This window comes from Diabrotica virgifera, chromosome 1, assembly GCF_917563875.1.
Source record: "Diabrotica virgifera virgifera chromosome 1, PGI_DIABVI_V3a".
NCBI lineage: Eukaryota > Metazoa > Arthropoda > Insecta > Coleoptera > Chrysomelidae > Diabrotica > Diabrotica virgifera.
In genome coordinates, this window is record NC_065443.1 from 41,459,983 (window position 1) to 41,486,158 (window position 26,176).

The following is a 26,176-nucleotide window of genomic DNA, read 5'->3' on the forward strand; positions in this document are numbered from 1 at the left end:
GGTTCCTTTTATATTATTGAAAATATTTCAACCAAACGACATGCAAGGCGGTTGGTTCTTTTTATATTATTGCAATAATTGTAACCAAATGACCTGCTTGGTGGGTGATTCTTTTTGTAAAAAATCAGTGTAAAGTGTTTTAAATGAGTTACTTATATTTTTAACATTTCTTTTTTATTAATAGGAACCAGATATTACAAAAAAAGAAATAGAATATCCCACTTTGAGTGCAAATGATGATGATGTGAACCTAAGGGTAACAAATTCAGACAAAATAATTGTTCAAGAAGTACTCATCTTACAGAGTCCAGTTGAAAAAATTACTCAAACTGAACCACCGAATGTAACTGGTAGGATTGGTTAACCACACCACATATTCCTTCAAAGTATTTTTTATTTTTTGTTTTAGAAATCGTCAATAATATAAATATATATGGAGAAAGTTCTAATGACAAAAACATTAATGAAGAAAATATAGAAAATGTATTTGGCACAAGAACAAATAATTTAAACGTTATTGTTGAAGAAGTTCCGTACGTTGAAGAACAATATATTTTACCGCTTGTTAATCACACAACTATGAATAACCACAATGATGATTCGCAGGAGTACCTTGAGGGTGAAGATTCAGATGACTCCGTTAAAGATAGGGACTATACACCTAATGAATCAGACGGGAGTAGTTCAGAAGACGTTGAAAATGGATTTAATGAGGAAGATCACATTAAAAAAAAGTTAATCGAGGAGAAAGAATCCTGGAAAGGCAGACCTAAAAAAGGAAGAAATCCGAAATATCCTGGACAAACATTTCAAACTAGAAAAAAAATGAAAGATTCCAATTTAACTCATTATACTGTTGGAGGAAAAATTAGAGAGGCCAAACAGTTTATTGATTACAAATGTACATGCATAAAAAAATGTGACGAAAATGTAAGCAGAGATGAGAAAGAAATATGTTTTAAAACATTTTGGAATTTAGCTTCCTATGATTTACAAACTGGTTACATCGGAGCAACAGTAAAAGAAATGCCAATTAAAAGAAAGCGAACAAAGGCAACAGGTAAAATCTATACGAGGAGGTATATGATTGGAGAAAATGAAGTTTGTCGAGATACCTATATAAAAACTTATCAAATATCCTCGAAAAGGGTAAATACTGCATTAAATAAAATACGTGTCTCGGATGTAAAAGATAACCGAGGAAAACATGGACGAAAAGCACCAATACCCGAAGAAACAAAAACCCAAATAATTGAGCATATAAAGAGATTTCCTACTTATATCTCTCACTATTCTCGGTCGGAAACAGAAACAAAATTTTTGCCATTCGATTTAACACAAAAAAAATGTATGAACTTTATCTAGAAGAAAATAATCCAAAGGTTAGTTTTCAATCTTACCAAAATATTTTTTACATGCATTTTAATCTCAAACGCAAACCTCCAATAAAAGACACATGCAACAGCTGTGACATGTACTCTGCAAAAATTAAAAATACACAAGACGAAAATGAAAAAAAAACTTTGAATGAGTTGCATGATAATCATCTGAAAAAGGCAGAAGACGCTAGAAATCAAATGCAGATACATTTTAAAGAAGCAACTACTAATCCTACTCTGGAGACCCTGTCATATAATATGGAAAAAGTATTAGGATTACCAAACTTTCAACGAATATAGTTTATTACAAAAGACAATTAGGTATTTACAATGAGGGAATCCACTCTGCTTCAACTAATACTCCATATTGCTTTTTGTGGAAAGAAGGTGTTGCTGGCAGGGGTGCACAAGAAGTGGGTTCCTGTTTAAAAAAATATATCGAACTATATCTCAAAAAAGGTGTCGAAGAACTTATTTTGTGGTCAGATAGTTGCGGTGGTCAGAACCGCAATATTAAAATTGTCCTATTACTAAAAACAACTTTAATGGAACACCCTACGTTAAAGACGATCCAATTAAAATACCTTGAATCCGGACACAGTTTTTTGCAGAATGATACTGATTTTGGACAAATAGAACGTGGAATTAAAAATCAGGTTCAACTTTACACCATGGAAGATTTTGTGAGCGTAATCGAAAGTTGTAAAAAAACTAATAAATTTGTAATAAACCTAATGGAGAGCCAAGATTTTTACTCTACTGAAGACTTGGAAAAAAATATTATAAACCGAAAATTATCTACTCAAAAAGAAAAAATAAGTTGGTTAAAAACAAAAATAATCAAATTAGAGAAGTCAAAACCTTTTTCAATTTTTTTATGTGAATCTCATTCATCTTCTGAATTAATGTTTAAAGAAATAGATATTTCAAAAACCGTCCGACGTCAAAACCCATTATCTTTTAATCCAGGAAATTTAAAAGTACTTTATCCGAATGGAAAAGCTATTTCAAAAGAGAAATGGAATGACATTAAGTCTTTATTCCAGTTTCTTCCAAAAGCTGCCCTTCAATTCTACAAAATTAAAAACTTAAAGGATTTTGAGGATGATATTGAAGGATTTGGTTCCTTACCTGACTTTGATTTGGACGCAGAAGAAATTTAATGAAAGACATATTTTAGCAAAACTTACGTTCCTATACTTAAATATTAGTTTTAAAATTTAAGTATTTGTTGTTTGTTTAGAATTTTTATATAATGAGTTTTTTAAAATCTTTTTATTACTAATCTTAAGAATAAGAAAATTAACGCAGATTTTTGTGAAAGAGAGATTAGGAAAACTGTTAAGTTCCTACACTTGAGTATTATTAGTTTTAGAAGTTAGAGTTTTTTGGTTTTTAAAAATTTTTTGATTTTATGAGTTTTAAAAGATTTTCTATTATTACTTAAATTAAGAATGCGAAAATAACCAAAAATGTATTTTTTTTAAGATTAACTAGGTAAAACCATACCTATACTATGAGTTTTATTTTTATAAAGTTTAACGTTTGGTTGAAATTTTCGAGATTTGTATTGCCTTAAAAGTAAAAATATATTTTTACCAAAAATATCGTACTTCTTATTTCCATTCTTCTATAGTTTAAGGGTTTTTTGATTAAAAAGTATTTACTTTTTTTTAATAATAAGTATTTTTTTTCTAATATGAACAGTTAGGTAAAATTTCAAGAAAGAACCAATCCATATTTTCTTCATCTCTAAACAGAACCATGAGTCTCTTGGTTCCATTTACACCAGTAAGTAGTTTTTCTGAAATAATTCAAAAAGATCCAACCACCAAAACACTGTCAAAAAACAAAAAAAGTTAACTTATGAAAAAATAATTCAATAGTGGCTAATATTTGCTTTCTAACGCGGTATCATACCTTAAAATGTATTTAATATCTTGGAAGCTACAAGGAAAAACATTTTTTATTTTTGTAACCTCAATTACTCAAAATCATCTTTTGGCGGTTAGTTCCCTATCGATTAGCGCTATCCAATTGTGCCTCAGACCAATATGACATTACCTCATTTATAACTGCATTACCGAACTCTCGGCCAAATGCATGGTGCGCCAAAAGTCAAGAATATATCCGTTAATCGATAAGCCATTTCTTTCGCCTCTTACGTTGTAATGGTCTCAACAAAACAAATTTTGTTAAAAGGTCTTGATAAACCGTAATAAACTTATGCCGTGATTCTCTTGTGATTGTATATCGATCAAATCTACTTAAGAGCGACTATTCATTTCTGAATGCAATATAGGTTTCGACATAGGACCCCTCTTCGCTTTACTCTTTCTTCCGTTGGCAGGTTTCATACGTTGATATAAAATTATTGAACATATCCATTGTTATATTTGCGTATTTTCTAGCGGTTTTAGTCTTCAACGCATCCCAACCTCCATAACCAATAGCAACTTGGGCTGCTTCAATTATGTCAAAAATGTTTTCAGTAGGTATAAAATGTTGAAATTTGTGCGAGATTTCTAGTTTTAACTGAATTTAGCAGTCAAATGTAGTTTTGACTAGTTAAAACTAGAATTGTCTAAAGCGCATAGTTAAAACTAGTTTTTACTAGTAAATTCGGGTTTTAACTGAAATCGGGTTTTAACGGTAACATATACACTGTGTCCGTAAAGTATGGAACAAATTATTTTTTAGCTAAAAAAGGCATTTTAAGAAAGATTCCTGAAACACGTCGATTTTTGATTTTAATTTACCTTATTTTAAAATAATATTCCAATATACAGGGTGAATTACTTTCGAGTAATGACGTCACCGTCATTTTTTTTTTAATGGAACACCCCCATTTTGTCTCAATTTTCGGATTACTCTAGCTGAGCTTATTCCAAAAGTTGATTCAAATTGGTACAAGGTGGACTAAAATACAATAGTTTTGTGTGTGTTCATAAAGTAAGGCGTTAGTTAAATTAACAATATTATCAAAAATACTTATTGTCTAGCGGACAGAAGCCTACAGATAGCCTACTATGTTTCTTTTAAATTGATAAGAAATAATTTCTTTCATATTCTGTCCGCTACACAATAAGTATTTTTGATATTGTTAATTTAACTAACGCGTTACTTTATGAGCACACACCAAAGTATTGTATTTTTGTCCAGTCTGTACCAATTTGAATCAACATCTGATACATTTTTGGAATCAGCTCAGCTAGAGTAATCCGAAAATTGAGACAAAATGGGGGTGTTCTATTTAAAACCGGGACTGACCGGGACGTCATTACTCGAAAGTAATTCACCCTGCATATTAGAATATTATTTTAAAATACGGTAAATTAAAATCAAAAATCGACGTGTTTCAGGATTAATTCTTAAAATGCTCTGTTTAGCTAAAAAAGAATTTGTTCCATACTTTACGGACACAGTGTATATTTTAATTTTGAAAAATTTTTTGAGAAAAATCTGGTGACTAAGGAGGCCACTAGATTCTGACTCGTCTTCCTATCTAATGCCGTTGAGAATATTGCTCTAAAAATTGACAAACAAGTAAAACATAATGCGGAGAACCATAATGTTAAGTAGACAAATTACCTTCACCATATTATCGATCATCTTCAATAATCAGTCTTCAATCAGTCAAGATTGGGTTAATCACTCTTTCATTACATGTAAATACATTTCGCCAGTCAAGTTGTCAGGTAAAAAAAAATGTTCTCAGCAGTCGATTACCGAAAACACTAGGCAATAAATTTAATTTTTGCAGTTGCTATATATGAACCTTGTGAAAAATCCTGGTGTTTCATTCAGATCAATAACAGCAATTGTGAGGATTTATAGTTCTGTTAAATTGGAGCTGGACAGGGCATATTGAAAGAATATAAGACAACCGTTGGACGAAGCGAATTCTCGAATAGTGACTAAGGAAAAGCAAAAGAAGTACAGGGAGACCACAAAAAAGTGGACTGATGAGGAGCGCTGTTATATGGGTAAAAATGAAATAACAATTTTCACAAACGCGGGGTGCGGAATCGATGCTACTGTGGGAAAGGATTCGAAAAGTTAATTGTCATTCTTTTTTTATTTTCACTCTAAAAACTGCCCTAACGTGATTTTAATTTTGAAATTATAAAAAAAAAATTGTTTTGCCTTTTTACATACGCGGGATGCAGTATTAATTCGCTTTTAGGATACGAACCGAAAACTTCAATAACACTTCTTTCTATTTCTATTAGAATAACTGCACCGGCGCTACTGAAATTGGTCTATTTTTAATTTGCAAGCCAACCCCCGACCTAACGGTGCAAAGAAACAGTTATAACCTGTCACACGAGTGGACCTTCACTCTCCCACTACAGTTTAATTCTAAGTAGGTATTAATTATTCACTATCTATTCAGTACTGTTTCGATAATCGGTTGGTTTAGTACCGTTTTCTGTAGCTTCAAAGCTTAATTGTCAAAGTTTAGTGTTGTGACAAATTTTGTGTGAATTCGTTTACTGTTGTTATAAACAACGATGGCATTACTCCGGAGTGAAGTATCTTGTCCAATATTTGGTCCTGGCAGTGAGCTCCCTAAAAATGTGTTAGCTACGTTTAAAGATATAATAAGTTGTTTATATTCGTATCTCAAAGCTATAAAAGACAGTATAAAAACTGTGTGCGGAAAACCAGTGAAATTGTGACGGAAAGAGTAGAGGAGATGTGTCGCAAAGCTTCAATACCAATCGTAGAACACAAAACAATATTATCTAGAATTATAGCTTACCACGATAAGTATAAAATATTATTGAAGCCTTATAAAGCCAGGAAGGACGAAGACGGTTACAAAGCGAAGCTGTTTAAGTTTGGTGAGGATAGCAAGAAATTATTTGATATTGCTACTTGCAAATGTTTAGAGTTCACAGATTGCAACTGTCCTAGAAACCGAAAAATTCCACTACCAGAACGAAATTTCTTAATCGACCAACGAACTGACCGTAAAATGATGATTGGTAGTTTAGATCGTGAAACGACCAAAAAAAAATGAGATGAATTTACATAGATTACACCAACAAAAGAAACGTGAAGAACAAAGAGCCTTGCAAATAGAGGTGGAATCTATTCCTAGTACTTCTAAATCACCTACAACTTCAAAGGCACAATCGAATGTTCAGCAGACAGATACATTAAAGAAAAGTGATGAAATTGAGGACTTCCAATCGCAGTCTCTTATTTCCACTACTTCACTCAAAATGACTGATGTCACATTTCCGGTTGTTGCCAGAACATTAGATCGTTATGGGGTTTCAGATCGTGCTGGTGCTGCAATCATTTCTGCAGCTTTCCAACACATTGGTCTTATTACAGAGAGCGATTCATCACGGGTTATAGACCGAAGCAGAGTTCGAAGAGCTCGTTCTAAAGCTAGGGCTACTATCTCAGATGAACCTACAATTTTTGATACTGACACCATCGGATTATTTTACGATGGTAGAAAGGATAAAACGTTAATACACGAAGATGGTTGTAGAAGAGTGACTCAGGAGGAGCATATTACCATATTGAAAGAACCGGACTCTGAATACCTAGGCCATATTTCTTTGAAAACTGGTGACGCCAAAATGATTTGTAACTCTATTCTGACATTCCTTTCCTCCAAGTCTATCGATTCAAATCAAATAATGGCTATTGGTTGTGATGGGACTGCTGTTAACACAGGAATCAAAGGTGGCGTTATTCGTTAAAAATTGGAACCACTCTAATGGCTCATATGCCAACTACACGCTAATGAACTGACGTTGCGTCATCTTTTTCAACATCTAGATGGCACAACAAGTGGACCAAAAGGTTTCATAGGTCCCATTGGCAAGGCTGTTACTAACTGTGAAGTATTACCAGTTGTTCCGTTCGATGCAATTCAATGTGCGTTGCCTGATATTACCAAATCGACACAAGAGTTAAGCACCGATCAACTATATCTACTGCAAATATGTCAGTATATCAATAGTGGACATTGTGATGCAAGTTTTGCGAAAATAAATCCTGGTAAACTAGTTCACTCTAGATGGTTGACAATGGCGAACCGGATTTTGGGATTATACGTCTCAAGTCAAAGTCCGTCAGAAAACCTAATCATATTAAGCACATTTATTTTAAGGTGTATGCTCCTATGTGGTTAAAGATCAAGACTGAGCCAATTTGTATTTTTGGTGCCAAACATTTACATGATACAATAAAACTGTCGCACTATTTGCCAAACCATTTGAAGGATATTATTGACCCAGTTATACAAAGAAATGCATTCTTTGGCCATTCAGAGAATATACTACTAGGAATGTTAGCCGACAACAGACAGTACGTCAGAGAACTTGCACTCCGCCGAATATTGAAGATCAGAGAGATATCAGAGATCGGAGTCTTCCGTTTTTTCCAAGGACCTACCTTAAATATGGATGCTGATGATTATATCGATCTGACAGATTGGAAAACCAAGACAGAACCTCCACTTACGAAGAGGATTAATACCGAAATAATATCTCAGGCAATCGTAGAGCCACAGCTTGTGGAAAATGAAATCCTGAGAAATATCAGAGAAATTCCGTGTCACATACAATCCACTGAAAGGTGTGACCAATTAGTTACAGAAGCAAGTGCTGCCGTCTGTGGGTCACAGAGGAGAGACAGATTCATTAAGAATAAGCTCAAATCATGCCTTTTGATGCCTAAGTTTGATACTAAGAGAGACTATAGTTCATAGCGATTTTAATGTTATTCTTCAATTTGTAAGTATATATTTTTTTTATTTTATATTTACTATTTATTATTTTTTCCTCATATTATAGTTCTAATAGCTCTAATAAATGAATAAAAAACATCATCGTTGACTCTATCAAATTAAAAAAAAATTAAGAAATTCTAAAATTTCAATCGCAGTGGGGCACTTTTTAGACTGAAAATATGAAAAAATGTCATTTAAGTTTTTCATTCGAAAATGGAAGACGCATCTATTCCGCACCCCGCGAAAATGAAATTCGAAAAAATAAATTTGCGCTCCACCCTACTGATGACATCAAGCGAATGGCTGGCCACGAATGGATGGAAAAAACAGCAAACAGATAGTAATGGACAAAACTAAGGGAGGGTTATATCCGACGATGGATGGAATAGCTATTGATGATGATGATAGTTATGTCTATGAAAATATGCATTCATAGTAAAAACAGATATTAATAGAAAGTATCGATCTATCACTGCCTAATTATCGTCATAAAGTACCTGCACTAAGTTTATTTTATATACAGGGTGTCCCATAATTCATTAGACATTAGCTAATGGGTGATAGAAGATCTCAAAATATTAAGATTTAACCCAAATTGCTTAAATAAAATATTTCTCCTTACTGAGTTACAGGGTGTTTTATTTAAAAATTTAAAAACTATTTTTGCTCGGTATTTTAAAACTATTCGACGTATCCCTTTCATACTTGACATAAAGTGTAGCTATTATACACCCAGAAATAAACGTTTCTGTCTACTACCAGTGGCGTACGACAGGGGACAGCCAATGGTTGATTCTTCCCAAATTCTACGCCACTGGCGGAACTGCCATTTTACCGCAACTTTTCGATTTTCCAATACTCTCTGTAAATAACATACTCCTCACTCGTAACGATAAAGTCAATAGTTTTTGAGATATTTAAAGTTAAACATGTAACGGCACATTATTTTAATTAATGTATTGGGCCGCTTAATTTTTAATTTCAAATATTTCGAGAACTAAATCCACAAGGAAAAGAAAAATTTTTCCTGTAGTTGGCTGTATCCAACAATCACAAAAATTGAAAAATATCCTTTGTAAAAAATATAAAATTTTTAATAAAAATCCCTTTAAGGGCTACATCACAACAAAACGTTTTCGACTTTATAAAAGTCATCATCAGCGTTAGACAGATTGGATGCCAGCGGAGCCACCAAAGAAATATTCGGGTAAAAACCCTTGAAATATAATATGGATGCATTAAAGGTGCATACTTAAATAAAATGCCTTAGGATGGATACATGGCAACAAGGATAATGCCCTTAGGTAAGGTATTGAATTTCCCAACAGCAAATTGACTTGTTTACATTCCAATGACTTAATGGCAACCTTTAAGTTGCCATTAAGTCATTGGAAGGTAAACAATTCAATTTTCATACCACGTGTTCGGAAATTCAATACCTTACCTAAGGGCATTATCCTTGTTGCTATGTATCCATCCTAAGGCATTTTATTTAAGTATGCACCTTTAACGCATCCATATTATATTTCAAGGGTTTTTACCCGAATATTTTTTTGGTGGCTCAGCTGTCATCCAATCTGTCTAACACTGATGATGATTTTTTATAAAATCGAAAACGTTTTGTTGTGATGTAGCCCTTAAAGGGATTTTCTTAAAATATGCTATACCTTTTACACAGAATTTTTTCCAATTTCTAATACTAATGAATTTATCGTTAAGAATCAATAACAATATACTCATCATTCTTAATAACAAAACCATTAGTTTTCGAGATATTTGGAGTTTAAAATTAAGCGGCACAATACATTAATCAAAATATTTGTGCCGTTACATGTTTAACTTCAAATATCTCGAAAACTAATGAATTTATTGTTAAGAATCAATAACAATATACTCTTCATTCTTAATAGATAAAATCATGAGTTTTCGAGGTATTTGAAGTTTAAAATTAAGCTGCCCAATACATTAATCAACATATCTGTGCGGTTACATGGTTAACTTCAAATATCTCGAAAACTAATGACTTTATCGTTACGAGTAAAGAGTACGTTATTTCCATAAAGAGTATTGGAGAATCGAAAAATTGCACTAGAATGGCAATTTCGCCAGAGGCGTAGAATTTATGAAGGATCAACAATTTGGTGTCCCCTGTCGGATGTCATTGGTAGTAGTCAGACACGTTTATTTATCATAATTTCATAGGGTGTATAATAACTACATAGGGGAGAAAAAATAGTTTTTAAATTTTTAAACAAAACACCCTGTAACTCAGTAATAAGCCATATTTTATTTAGGCGATTTTGGTTAAATATTAACATTTTGATACCTTCTATTACCCATTAGCTAATGTTCAATTAATTATGGAACACCCTGTATATTGAATTTATTCTCCTTCTAAATGGTTTGGGCGCTAGCTTCGTTGTTTCCAGACACAGCTATTTGACGCTCTCCTAGGATGTCCTAACACTGTAACTTCACTAGCTTCAATAGCTACAGGCGCTTCAGTTACTCATTTTGTTTTTCATCTACATTCGTAACATTCTGAATTTTTATAAATAAAATAAAGTATTGACCGAATATCAAAACCTATGACTATTGTGCATGATATTGTAAGTGCACAGCGATGACCCCCATTGATATAAAAAATGTTGGGGTCATTTTTACCTTGGCTTAAGGCTCAAAATTATCGAAAATACCGGAAACATATGTAGTCCTTTAATCAAAAATCGACGTGCCGCTGGGTTTTTCAAAAATGTTGTAGTTTTTGTTAATGCGTCCGTCCCGTTTTTGTTTGACGATCCTATATACTTTAGATTATACAGCATATACTTGACATAAACATTCTGTAGATATCACATCTAAAAATAAGAGTATTTAAGATTGTGTGCCGTTTTTGTATAGCTTAGTTCCTATTTTTATTTACTCGTCGAAGCATTCCCATTACCACCACATAAATTCGCTGTTTCTTCTTCTTTTTAACTGATCATCAGTGGGTTTCACATCGACATTAGTATTTTTCAAATAAATAAATATTCTAGACACTCCGTAGCCTATTGAAAAAAAAAAAATGTTCACTAGTACTCATTCTTTTATTTGCCTTTGCTGTACGTACGACTGTACGAAAAATGTTAGCACAAACTAATTTTTTTGTATAAAATAAATTTAAAATTACAATAATTAATAATTCGTACGAAAATTTGGTGATGTTTTTAGACAGATCTTTCCTTACCTCCATAACGTATTTTATCCATCTGATCCGTTAGAATCCTAAGCTCAGGATTCGAAAGGTCTCCCAACTGAAAGAAAAAAAATATATTAAAATACATTTTTAGAAAAAAGTATAATATAATAATTTTTAAATAGGTGGTTTCAAATTTTACTAAAATGTTTGAAAGTACTATTTTGTTAAATAATTATTTGTTATTTCGTAAGCCGGCAATTCCAAGGAAAAATCAAGGCAAGAGGTTATTGTAGACCTAATATTTTTCTGCCACGTTGTAGAATTCAGTGCACTTATTAGTCGTTTCCCTTTGGGGATTCAGTCTATATACTTCTGCAAATATATTGAGCTTTTCCGTAAAAGCCTCCAGACCCCAATCTAGATATTTCTCAAGAAGTTTTCTTGACATGTATTCTGAGCCATGTTCCACTTGCCGTGTCACTCCGGTCACTATCAACAACCTTGTCTTTAACCTGTTATTGCTACGATATTCTGTTGCCTGTTTTGATTCTGGCTATTTTGCTTAGGCAATCCATTTCAAATTAATGCTGGCACTTTTGCTCTGTTTTTATTATTTAGTGGCCAACACATTTCTTAAAAATAATTCTTAAAGCATCTCCAATATTATAATATAATATATTGTGTGGTGCATATTTAATTAATTTATTAAATAGACGGGATCACTCCATTACATTATTATAATAACATTATAGGTCTGGATCCCGCGTATGAAAAAAAAGTTGAATAATAGCAAGCTGAAAATTTGTTAATAGCTTAAGGGTGTCTAGTCGGATAAACTTTGATATGTGGGAACACTGGAACAGGGGCAGTTTTAATTATGGAACAGGTTAAAAATTTGGAGCGGTCAGACCACGAAAACGGCACATTTATTTTGTCCGACAGAATAGACTTAAACTCTCCTAACAGAGATTAAACTCTCATACAAAAATCAGACTGCTATTTATCACCTGTCATAATTCCTGTCATTTGACATATTCTACATGTTCCACTCATTAAAACGCCCATTTGGTAATAAATAGCAGTCTAATTTTTGCATGAGAGTTTAATCTCTGTTCGAAGAGTTTAAGTCTGTTCTGTCGGACAAAATACATGTGGCGTTTTCGTGGTCTGACCGTTCCAAATTTTTAACCTGTTCCACAATTAAAACTTCCCCTGTTCCAGTGTTCGCCTATATCAAAGTTTGTCCGACTAGACACCCTTAAGCTATTAACAAATTTTCAGCTTGCTATTAATCAACTTTTTTTTCATACGCGGGATCCAGACCTATTATATTTTTAATCTAATTTATCTTATAACTCCACTCTAAAATAAAATATTTAGAAATAATTCTAGATGAATATGAAAAAGTTCAGCAGATGTTAATCTATGCTGTAAAATATTGAAGGTTATTTTACTTAAAAGTTCAGGTCATTGAATTAAATTATTTATTAATAATTTATAAATAAATACAGAATCAAACTAAATTCGTCTGTTATATAGTGTTGTTAGATTTAATCTATCTAAAATTATTTTTTTGTCTATATTTGCAACTGGAATTTCCATTTTATAACCGCAATACCTAAGAAACTTATTCTCAACTTCCTCAATGGAATTGATATACTGGTCATATATAGCAGATCAGACTCTGCGTGCCATTAGTTGAGAGCGTACAAGAGAACAATACACAACTTTCGTTACATCAATTGGGAACTCACTACAGTTTCTTAATGTAAATCCAAGAAGTTTTAGACCTTTCAATCTAATCTGTGAAATATGGTTATTGAAATTAATGCTTTGATTAAAAGTGATGCCCCTTGGAGAAGTCAGTGTAGACTGAGTCTATTTGCTCCTTCCTCTCCAATGCCTCCAACAGATCCATTTCATACACTGCCAAGTTAGTAATAGTGAATTTCTCATCTGAAAACCTATGTTGAACTACAGATAATAATTCTTTACATTGCCAATATAGTTGATTGTATACTATTTTATCGAGTAACTTTGGTATTGCTAATTGCTTAGAGATACTACGATAAATTTTTACATTATTTTTGTCACCAGCTTTAAAAATAGGTGATGCATAGCTTTCTTTACATCTACCAAGGAAGGAACATTATTTGAGCACAGATAAATTAAACAGTAGATATATTGGTTTGGATATTGTAAGTAAACAACGTTTCAAGAAATAATTTGCAATATTATCTGGTCCCGTTTAAAAAGAGTTTCTGAATTGACATATACCATCATAAATATCAGAGATTTTAATAGTATACAAAGAAATATCTACACTTGAACATGAGTCTGGTTTGGACAATCGGCATGTGGATGAATCATATACACTAGCAAAATGTTCGGCAAACAAGTTAGTTATGTTTTGGACATTATCTGCCATTTGGTTATCAAGGTACATGTGATTTGGAACATTGTTTGATTTTTTTTTTCATAATTATATCTGCAGAAATGTGCTGGATTATCTTTCAGGTTGTTACCAACAGTTTTGGTATAATTATTAGGGTGACATTTTTAAGTTTCTATTTTACATTTAGATCTAAAGTCAGAAAATATCAAGTAATCTGCTTCAGACTTTTTTTGTGGCTAGTTTTTGTGACTAGCATTTGAAATTATTAAGTTTTTGAAATATGGGGAAAACCATTTGGGAAAGTTAGAACTTTTAATAAGTTTTCTTGGAATACACTGATTAAAGATAACATGTAGAGTTTCATAAAACTTTTTTACAGCAGACTCAATATCTAATTCATTCAATAAGTTGTCCCAATTAATACCTACCAAATAATCATTTATCGCTATATAATTACCATCTCTAAAGTCAAAAGAGTATTCTTCATATTTATGATAGTTTTATTTCATAACTTTTTTACACGAAAATAAAACATTATCATCTAATTTTATTTATTTGCACCACCTATGATTTAAAAAGTTTCCGCTAATCAGTGGGTTATACTTGTTATATTATTCAACTAGCTCGTTAAAAACTTTATTTTGTTGTTAATTTTTTTCCATTGCCGTAATATGTTTTTTAATCATTTATGTATATTTTGTGTTTGGATACGTTCATAATTTTAACTAGAGTGGGTGAGTATGTCGAAAGCACACAAATATCACAGAGAACTGTAGTTCTCGCCCTAACCTATATGCAATTTTGCATGTATATACGCGAAGTTTTCGATTTTGTAAACCTGACTGAATTGAAAAATTGACTGAATCTCATTTTAAAGTTTAGGAAAGAACCACCAATTCCATATATCAAACATCCATTTTGGTTCAAGTGTATGGTCCTTCCCATTTGGGGTTTGTTTTCCGGTCTCATCTCCAAAACTTACAAATAATTTGAAAATTTAAGTCAACCTTTACCTCTTACCTTTCTGACTCATGTCAAATTTTGATAATCGGTTATACCATATAAAGTTGACGAGCTCAGAAATTTGACCCAATTTTCTTTTAAAAAGAGGAGAATATTTTTGGGTGTGGGTGTATGTGTGTGGAAAAGTTACACCGGTATGTTTTTTTTTAATTTTTGGAAGAGAAGGTCGGGACCGACTTAGAACCGGTGTAGTTTGTCACTACATCTAATGTAGTGACATTCAGAAATATCTAATCACCCGAAAATTGGGAATAGGACTGGGTAACTGGCATTACATGCAGAACAACATGGCTTGTTTTTGGGATGCGAAAACCGAGGGATAGATAGGATATCAAATTGGTAGCTCTTGAGTCCAGATTTCAAAAGATGCCTACGAGAACGGTTACATATAAACGGCCCAGTTGAGTCAAAAATCTAAAACATTGTACTTTGAACATTTTGGGTTTTCAACAATTATTACACCAATACTAATTACACCAATAACTGAGCGTATGCAGGAAGACTCCACACGCATCTAACACTGTATACTTATATTTCAGAAAATTCGGAAGGCGTCATAAGCGGCACAAAATTCATTTCCTATGGAAAAAGCTTTTTTCGTTTTTCGAGCTCATGACATCCTTCAATACCTTCAAATATCACATTTCACCTTGACTGCGTCAAACACTAAATTTCATGTGATAACCTCTCAAATGCGTGTTTAGTAATTAAAACCGGTTACATTCTTTAGAAGTTATCGAGTTTCAAAATGTATCCAAATTTATTTTAATATTTGGTATATTTTTAAGTTAGACTGGCAAGCGCGTTCGGCAGCACGACCGCACACTCACAGTCACACTAAAGGCTCAGTTACACGACGCTAGTAACTCATACGAGTCAAGCCCCGTTCTCATGACAAGCGCTTAACGCACTTTTTGATAACTAGCGATTACGACTACATACATTTTACTTGAAACCGTTCACATGCCAACACGCGTTAAGCGCCTGCCATAAGAACGGGGGCGAGTACTGGAGGCGAGTGTTTCACAGGGGTAATGGCGTCTACACGATGAAATCGTTTTTTAATGTGTAGACACGCCTTCAGAGACTTCTTAGCACCTCAACTAGTCACAGGTACCAGCTAGTAGAATCGAGTAACCGGTCTCTGCGCGTCATATAGTCGAGTATTACGCGGAAGAACTATTGGCACAGTATATAGTGGTTCCACAGTAAAACCACTCTTCTGTCGGCGCTTTGATCTCAAGAAGTAATACCGGCAGTACGCAATTGGTAATTCACCAGTGGTGCATGCGGGTTTTCCCTGTTAAAATCCCTACGTTTCTATGCGACTTAGCAATGCGAGAGTTGGGAAAAAGCGACTAAGAAAATTGCGCGGTCGCTATGCGCGACTACAGATTTTACTTCCAATTTTTCGGAGAGTGGTTCTACTGTCCCTCTTTATACTGTGCTATTGGTAGGAGAATCTACTGGTTCCAATGAATAGGATTGCTTGTTATTTACTTGGTTGGCATTACTGCACGGGAATATAAAATACACAAGGAGAGTATTAAAGTCAGTACTGAGTTTAGTGACTCGTACGAGTTATTAACGTCATGTAACTGAACCTTAAAACAATTTAAAAAAGGAGACCTCCTCTCAATAATTACACGTTAAGCGCTATAATCCTCTAATTTAAATCGCCGAAATGGTCTAGTGACTACTACGCTAAATTTGTGATCTAGCAATCCGAGTAAAAAATTATAATGGAAAAAACTATTGAGATGGCTGGGAAATTAACTCGGATTGCCCAGTCCCGGATTTAGTTTCTTGAGGCCTTGGTGAAGAAACCTTCACCTCCTCCCTCCCAAACCTCGGGTAACCCCTCCGTGACCTATCATCAGGAGAGTTTTTATGTAGTTTTGAAGCACATTGCTTTATTTGAGTATCATTTAGTTTGGAAAAACACACAAAACACCAAATACTGAGTTCACTGACTCGTACGCTCTCAACCGACGACTTAGCTCAGTAATTAGCTTGTTAAGAATTGATAGATGTATTTCAACTTTTTTCCAACCTGTAGAAAAATTTTAATGGAATCAGCATCATCAAATTGTATGTAGCTTTCTTGCTCGCTTTCGTTTACTCTAGTCGGAGTATTCAGAGCATTGTGATAGTAAGCAAAATTATCTCTTTTTGATTTTAAGAATTTAAAAAGTGAATTTAGAAGCTGAACTACAGTTTCACGTTCAATCTCTTCTCTTTGTAATTATTTACTAACAGCGCTGGTGCGTTTTAAAAAATTGTTACCCAAAACTCATTCATTAAAAATGTTCCTTTAACATTTTTTTCAACAAACACTTAGCTTCATGAAATGTTTCAGCTTTCTGATTAGTGTTTTCAGCAAGAGTATGAAGAGCAGATTTTTTAAAGGCGTTCTAACCTTTAGACAAAGCTTTGGTTGCATCAGCCTTTGCACTCCATCTAGAGTTGCTTGTTCTTTTAAGGACTAGATCGTGGCGAATGGCATCGCTTAGTAGAGTTTCATTTAAGCATTTGATCATAACTTCCCAACGGTGGGTAAAAGCTGAAAAAAAGTTGTACACGGACTGAACAAATCCAAAATACGATATTGCCCCGACGCAGTTTTCAGCACTTACTCCAACTAAATTAAGCGAGTGTGCGGCTCAAGGAATGTAAATTGCAAGTTTTTTAATCTTAAATGAATGAGCCTGGAGACCGTTGTATTTGCCTGATAATAATTTTGCTGCATTGCCGTATTATTGTCCTCTCATGTCATTTACATCAACGCCGTAGTATTTAAAAAGGTTATATCAACAAAAAAAAAAAGATTTTCTCCAGTATGGCTACTTATGTGTATGAATGTGAGAAAACGCTCATACACTGTACCGCCAGATGAACTCCATATTTTAATATAATAGTCAACTGGTCAATATATGACAAATGAGGTGTTGAGTCGACACCTAAGGAGTAGTATTTCCTTATTTTCTTTGACAATTGTATTCCAAACCTGTTTTCCCATTACTACTATTTCCTCTTCACAGATCTTTAAAGGTTTTCCAGTACCCTTATTGACATACTTGATTAAATGAGAGCTTAAAAAAGGTACTGTTCCTTCTCCCAAACGGCATTCATTAGTGACTTATTCTCACAACATAGGCTTTCTATGCGAACAAAAGTATGCACTGAAATGTAACTTTATACGTCCACGATCACGTTTATGGCAATGCGCGATATTTGAATGTTTTAACGTAATATGATATAATATAGTTTTCATTAAAAAAAACTAAGTATTCAATCTAATAGCACATAAAACCACATCCAAAAATAATATGCTACATCCTACCAGACTGAAAACAATGGAAACCTTCTCTGGTAACAAATCCGAGGCTTCTACAATTTACAAGCCATAACGGATGCTGAGACTAAGGAAGATGAGGGAATTTTACAATTTATAATTCACGTCCCATCTGCTCAGCGCGGTAAAGCTCCAACGAGAATGGTTCCCTTCGTACTACAATCGGAGTAAACATGTAAATCAAAAATGAATAACCATTTTTAATTTCGTTGCCACACGAAACTACAGCCGCATCATTATTCCAGTTCAATCAGAGAGTGCAGCAAGCACCTCTACCGGTTTCGAAACTTATTAGTCTCTCATCAGGAGGCACATATGCTGCTCTCTCTGACCCAACTAGGACAAACCCCGGCGTGCAGTCACAGATTGCAACGAACGAAATGGCAGGGATGCCCTAGCAGCAACTACTGTCAAAAAACTAAGTTTTCAATCTAATAGCACATAAAACAACATCCAAAAACGTTATGCTACATCCTCTCAGACTGAAAATAATGGGAACCTTCTCTGGTAACACCTCCGAGGCTTCTACAATTTACAAGCCATAACGGATGCTGAAACTAAGGAAGATGAGGGAATTTTACAATTTATAATTCACGTCCCATCTGCTCAGCGCGGTAAAGATCCAACGAGAATGGTTCCCTCCGTACTCCAATCAGAGTAAACATGTAAATCAAAAATGTAAATCAATAATTCAAGTCCCATCATATTATAAATGGTAAAATTCCCTCATCTTCCTTAGTCTCAGTATCCGTTATGGTTTGCAAATTGTAGAAGACTCAGAGGTGTTACCAGAGAAGGTTCCCATTGTTTTCAGTCTGGGAGGATGTAGAATAACTTTTTTCGATGTTGTTTTATGTGCTATTAGATTGAAAACTTTTTGACAGCAGTTGCCGCAAGGGCATCCCTGCCATTTCGTTCGTTGCAATCCGTGACTGCACGCCGGGGTTTGTCCTAGTTGGGTTAGAGAGAGCAGCATATGTGCCTCCTGATGAGAGACTAATAAGTTTCGAAACCGGTAGAGGTGCTTGCTGCACTCTCTGATTGAACTGGAATAATGATGCGGTTGTAGTTTCGTCTTGCAACGAAATTGAAAATGGTTATTCATTTTTGATTTACATGTTTACTCCGATTGGAGTACGAAGGGAACCATTCTCGTTGGAACTTTACCGCGCTGAGCAGATGGGACGTGAATAATAAATTGTAAAATTCCCCTCATCTTCCTTAGTCTCAGTATCCGTTATGGTTTGCAAATTGTAGAAGACTCAGAGGTGTTACCAGAGAAGGTTCCCATTGTTTTCAGTCTGAGAGGATGTAGCATAACGTTTTTGGATGTTGTTTTATGTGCTATTAGATTGAAAAAATTTTGATAGCAGTTGCCGCTAGGGCATCCCTGCCATTTCGTTCGTTGCAATCCGTGACTGCACGCCGGGGTTTGTCCTAGTTGGGTCAGAGAGAGCAGCATATGTGCCTCCTGATCAGAGACTAATAAGTTTTGAAACCGGTAGGGGTGCTTGCTGCACTCTCTGATTGAACTGGAATAGTGATGCGGTTGTAGTTTCGTGTTGCAACGAAATTGAAAATGGTTATTCATTATTTTTTAGTTTTTATTTAATTCTAATTATTATTTTTTCAAAATCAATGGGAAAATCCCAGTATTTAATATTTCTTCGTTTTGGGACGTGCGAGGCTTCCTTTGCTGCCGAGGCACCTAGGCATCTGCCTACTTTGCCTAATGGTTAATCCGGCACTGGGATTGCCCGATTATAAGTTTAGTGTCGTAACCACTAGACCATTTCGCCGATACTGGTTTAGTGTTAGTGGTTTATACCGCTTAACCTGTAATCGAGAAACATTACATTCAAGCTTAATACTTTTAGTTTATAAAAAAATTTTGAAAAAATCCCTATTTGCGGTAAAATTGAGTGGCGCATCCGGCTACAAAAAAAACTGACATGAATATTACGTGGCGAGAAAAAGCATTTTCATTTTGATGGAAAATAAAATTATAGTTTTATTGAGAAAGATTTTTCCATAATATTATTAAAAGTGAAGTATACTTTTGCTAAATTTGAAGTGAAATTAGAGTTTTATTTTCCATCAAATTGAAAAAAAAATCTTTTTGCTCCACGTAATATTCCTACCAGCTCTTGTAGCTGGAATATTGTATGCGCCACTCATTTTACCGCGTTTATCGGTTTTTAATTCTTGTTGCAGTTAAACACTACTACAAAATATATAATGAATGAATCACACTGGAAGTAATAAAAGGCACAACCGTAATACTGTAAGATTTTAAACTTCAAACAAAGGAGGGAATTGTAAAAGGTTGAACACTTCGTGGGTAAACAGACGAAATGGGGGTTTATAGTGGCAGTTTCCAAACAAATGTATATTTGTCGAACGACTCTCGAAAGTTTGCTCAGTAAACTAAGAAGATTCTAAAGAAGTAAGAATGAAATTCTGACGTAAGTATAACTAAACTAGAACATTATTTAAGTTTTATAAGCGATGTTTTATAATTTATATCCAAAAACATCAGTTTACCATTTTATACGTGTCTTTTTTAAACTTGCGTACAATAATATATGACAAATGATTTGAAATAATGTTAAATAGTGGAGTCAGTTTTCAATTTTCAGTATTTCACTGATACTTATGACCAGACAAGAGAAATAATTAACCCATTAGCGCCCAGCGTTACCATATGGTAACGTAAAACACATGATTTTTAAAAATTCTGCGGTATGCCTATGGAATTAGTCAGCCACATATTTTGAGAACTATCGTTTCTAGAAATACTTCAGGCATCTATAAAACGTAACGGATTCGTATTTTAGCCTTTTTTCAACCGTCCAGAGATAATCATATGACAGTGTGGTTTCAATTCGTAAAAAAAGGTGGATATCCGTTTTGCGTAAGCAATTTTTGATAGTCTTCTAGTAACTATATTTGCATATTTTACAAAAAAACTAAGTTTATTATACCCCAACTTATTATAAATTGTTGTATTTTATCAACAATTAAATGTAGCGAATTCAGTAGGAATAGTCAAAGTACGCCGTTACCATATGGTTGCGGTGGGCGCTTATGGAGTCAAAATCTTATTTTTTTTTCAGTCGTGGATTTTTGTTAGCAGAAGCGATAGTGTTACTGGTGCGATGGAAAGATAACTCTGTTGTTACAATAGCAGCTACGAGTTGGGATGGTTCAGCATTGGGCACGGTAAAAAGATTTTCTCATGAAGAGAAAGGCCACATTCAAGTAAGTCGGCCTCACTATATTGCTGAATACAACAAAATATGGTGGGTACCGACTGGATGGATAAAGGTGTTTCAACCTACCGAGTAGCAATTTGCAGTAAAAATTGGTACTGGCAAATTGTAAAATGGTTGTTGGATGTTGCAGTCCATAATTCATGGCATTTATATAAAATAAATAAAAAAAATATATCCTTCCTATCGTTTAGGAGAGAATTGGCCCAAGTTCTTCTCGCAAAATATGGAAGTTGTCCCTTATATACAGGAAGACCTAGTCTACATAGACAGAACTTGCCAGATCTTCGTTTTGATCGCTTCGACCATTTGTTACATCAAGCATTAGAAGGCGATGTGCTGGAGACAGATGTACAACATCTGGGCGAACAATATGTAAAAAATGCAACGTTAGTTTGTGTGTTAATTGTTTTATAGGATACCACACCAAACGATGAAAATATTCTCAAATAAATATTCTCAAATAAATATTTAAAAAAGATTAAAAATTTTGGTTTCAACGATCCTGTAAATTCCTTAAGCGCCCAGCATTACCATATGGTAACACCATATAATTTTTTTTAAAAAAGACAGGAAACCAAAAAACATGTTTTTTGGATTAAATTATTAACATTTTCATCAAATTAACCCAAAAAGTAAAGATTTTTAAATAAAATAAAACTTGGGCTTTAATGGGTTAAGAGACGAATGGAAATAGCGAGACAATCATTTATCAAAATGAACAGGTTCCTATGCTGCCGGAACATAAATCTAAACTTAAGAACGAGAATAATGTTGACGTGCTATGTTTTCTCCGTTCTGGCATGCCAGTGAAGCTTGGACACTGAAACACATAAACATAAAAAACATTGAGGCATTCGAGATATGGTGCTACAGGAGAAGGTCGAAAATACAAAAATGATGTGCATAATTATGCTGTGGGTAGAAAGTGGGACTTACAGGAATTTCGTCATCGTTGCGGCAAAAGTCATTAAGTCCAGAATAACAGATTTGAGTAAACGAACATTTAGTGACTTCTGCCGGACAGCAAAATGCATATTCAGTGATTTAGGCAAACATCTCTACGTACTTTCTAGGACTTCGTTATTTCTGCCAGACTTTGAAAATTGATATTTTGGATCTATCAGGACACTTAACTCAATTTTAACAAAAGTGGACTTAGTGAGTTTTGCCGTGACGACGATTTGTTTTAAGTTTAAAATAATTTAAAAATGTGTTACTAATACCACTTTACTTACGAAAATCTCAAACTTACACGAATTGCTTTTAAAATATATTACTAAACGATGTTTTATCCAAAAAGTCTCCCAAAAATGTTAGTCAAAACGTCCAAAAAAAGTAATTTTTGAAAACTTCGGAGTTACTACCACTTTTAAGGGAATATTGCTGAGTTTGAGGGGATTTATTACAAATGTATTGATTCGATGAATTATTTATTTTATTAGTAATTGTTGACTCTATCTCACCGACACTATATAACCTGATATTGGAACTAATAATATAGAGGACAAACATTGCAAACAAAAATATTATTACAGATCAACTTCAACTAATATTAGATGGACATCATCTAGTCACTAGTCATCATAGCGAAGACGAAGGTGACCCTTATAAAAGCAGTCGAAGAATTAGAGAATGAAGCAAAGAAAATAGGACTAGAGATAAACCAGCACAAAACAAAATACATGACGATAGTAAAGGACGACACAACAACTCAGAAATATCTAATAACACATAACCATAAATTTGAAACTGTATCCAACTTTAGCTACTTGGGAGTACCAATAGGGAAAACAGGAAAAAACAGCACATAGGCAAGAATTCTGAAGGTAAGAAACATATATGGAATGAATAGAAATCTACTGATAAGTATGACTCTAAGTAAGAGAACAAAGATGAACCTATATAAGTCCTTAATAAGACCTGTTGTTACATATAGTATGGTTTAACTAGACCCAAACCCATACATCCAAAGTGAACGTTATCCTCCAACACCAAATTGTTCTATATGGTCCACATAATGTTCAGAAAAAAGTCACACCATTTTGAGAGTCGGGTTTGGGGGAGGAGAGGGGGGGAGAAATCGGTAAATTCGTAGTTTTTTACGTTTCTCGTCAATATTTCTAAAACTATGCGGTTTAGCATGAATAACATTCTATAAAAAAATGTTCTACATTAAATTTAAAATAAAAAAGGTCCTATGCATAATCCTTTTAAAATGATCGGTTCAAAAGTTACGGAGGTAGTATAGTATAATGGGTCCAAAAAAGGCCTAACCCAGATATCCAAAGTAAAAGTTTTCCTTCAACACCAAATTGTTCTATATGGTCCACATATTGTTCAGTAAAAAGTTACACCAATTTGAGCGTCCGGTTTGGGGGAGATGGGGGAAAAGTCGGTAAATTAGTAGTTTTTTTTTTAGTTTTTCGTCAATATTTCTAAAACTATGCTTTAGCAAAAACAATGTTCTATACAAAAATGTTCTACGTGAAATTTAAAACCAAAAAGGTTCATACATAATTGTTATAAAATCAACGGTTGCAGAGTTACGGAGGGTAAAAGTGGAGGTTCTCTATACTTTTTATATTCTTTGGGCAATTTATAGAACTGTTCTTTGACAGTATTGTGTTTTGTAAATAAAATTTTCTATTTCAGTGGCCGATGATATTTTAGTGATAAGCCCTTGAAGAAACGTCAACCTCACCACCCAAAATCATAATCAATTGCCCGATAATATAAAAAGCATCGAAAACCTCCAAATTTCACCCTCCGCAACTCTGGAACCGTTGATTTTATGACAATTATGTATACAACTTTTTTTGTTTTAAATTTTATGTAGAACATTTTTTATAGACCATTGTTTACGCTAAAGCATAGTTTTAGATATATTGAAGAAAAACGTAAAAAACTACTAATTTACCGACTTCTCCCCCATCTCCCCCCCCCAAACCGGACGCTCAAAATGGTGTAACTTTTTACTGAACAATATGTGGACCATATAGAACAATTTGGCGTTGGAGGAAAATTTTTACTTTAGATGTCTGGGTTAGGCCTTTTTTGAACCTATTATACTATACTACCTCCAAAACTTTGGAACCGTTCATTTTAGAAGGATTATGCATAGAACCTTTTTTATTGCAAATTTAATGTAGAACAGTTTTGTATAGAAGGTTGTTCATGCTAAACCGCATAGTTTTAGAAATATTGACGGAAAACCTAAAAAACTACGAATTTACCGATTTCTCCCCCCTCACCCCCAAACCCGACGCTCAAAATGGTGTGACTTTTTTCTGAACATTATGTGGACCATACAGAACAATTTGGTGTTGGAGGATATCTTTTACTTTGGATGTCTGGGTTATGCCATTATTTGGATCAATTATATCATACTAATATGGGATGGAAACAACGACCATTAACAAGAAATAGGAATATGGCCTTCTGAAGTTTCAGAGAAAAATGGTGAGAACAATACTGGGTCACTATATAACAAGAGAGGGAGAAATAAGAGTGAAAACTAATGCCAACATTAAAGAGGCATTAAAGAGAGAAAATATAATCAGATACATAAAATACCTTCGCTTAAACTAGATACGATATAAATATACAAAGACTCCCACAATCAGATATGTTGGGAAGGACAACTAACTGGATACCACTATGGCCCAGGTGTAGAGAAATACCCAGAAGAAAATAGCTGGATGATGTAGATGAAAACACAAGAGCAATAAATATGAAAGACTGTAAAGTTCAGTGCAAGGACAGGAAGAAATGGAAATGAGTCACAACAGCAGAAAAGACACACAGCAAGCTATAAAAGAGTAATCCACCTCATCTAATAGGCTTTTGATTGTCATGGTGTTAGCTATAATCCATAGGGATTGTAATGCTTAAAGAATGAATGAATTATCATTTTTTTTTTATTTTTATGTGTAGAGTTATTTATGGCAACTTACTAGGAAAACGCGCCCCAGAGCATCCTAAACGCTGTATTAAGTGCAAAAATAAAAGAGACGGAAGATAATAGTGTTATTTCTGTACCTATCAATGCTGGTCGTTATCTTCGGTATTTATTTAACCTTTAACTACTGACATCGTTGTTTCAGAACGTAGACTCTCACATATCATGGGATACGTCATTCTGTTTCCTATTCTCCTTTGTTTTCAATATGAATTTGTCATAATATTACAAATTCATCCAGGTGTTCTTTCTTCAAGTTAAAAGCACTATTTTACTATTGAGTTACCCATACTAAAGTTTTTGTTAATTCAGTTTATAAAGGACTGTGTAAGAACCTCCACCATTTTTTTAATTTCATGCATGCGTTGATAATTTATTATTTATCTCCAGCAGTGTGGAGAATCATTCCGCAGTTGATGTAGAAAACAAATAGGTTTTACAGTAATATATTATATTACTGTACCTATTTGTTTTTTACATCAACTACGGAATGAGTCTCCACACTGCTGGAGAATAACATACTGATCCAAATAAAATAAATTTTATTTTTTCAAGAAATAATAAATTATGAACGCATGAGTATTTACAAAAATGGTGGAGGTTTTTACAAAGTCCTTTATAAACTGAATTAACAAAAACTTTAGTATGGGTAACTCAATATGGCTTTTAACTCGAAGAAAGAACACCTGGATGCATTTGCAGCCATCATCATCTTTATCATCCAGCCTTCTGCATCCAAAGTTGAACATAGGGCTCCCCTAATTTCTTCCAGTTTTGTCGATCTTGGGCTTTCTGCAACCAATTACCAGCAATCCTTTTGACGTCGCGTCGTCTATCCATCGTGTAGGTGGTC

At 33.9% G+C, this 26,176-nt stretch overlaps 1 protein-coding gene across 1 annotated transcript in view; it reads right to left on the reverse strand.

Moving 5' to 3' along the window:
- Positions 1–11,345: 11,345 nt before the first annotated feature.
- The window catches only part of LOC114338436 (carbonic anhydrase 2-like), a 288,156-nt gene continuing 273,325 nt past the window's right edge, over positions 11,346–26,176 (reverse strand). Inside the window, exon 4 of the mRNA XM_050659717.1 lies at positions 11,346–11,432. Coding sequence (XP_050515674.1) covers positions 11,346–11,432 — 87 coding nt within the window. The remainder of the gene's footprint in view (positions 11,433–26,176) is intronic.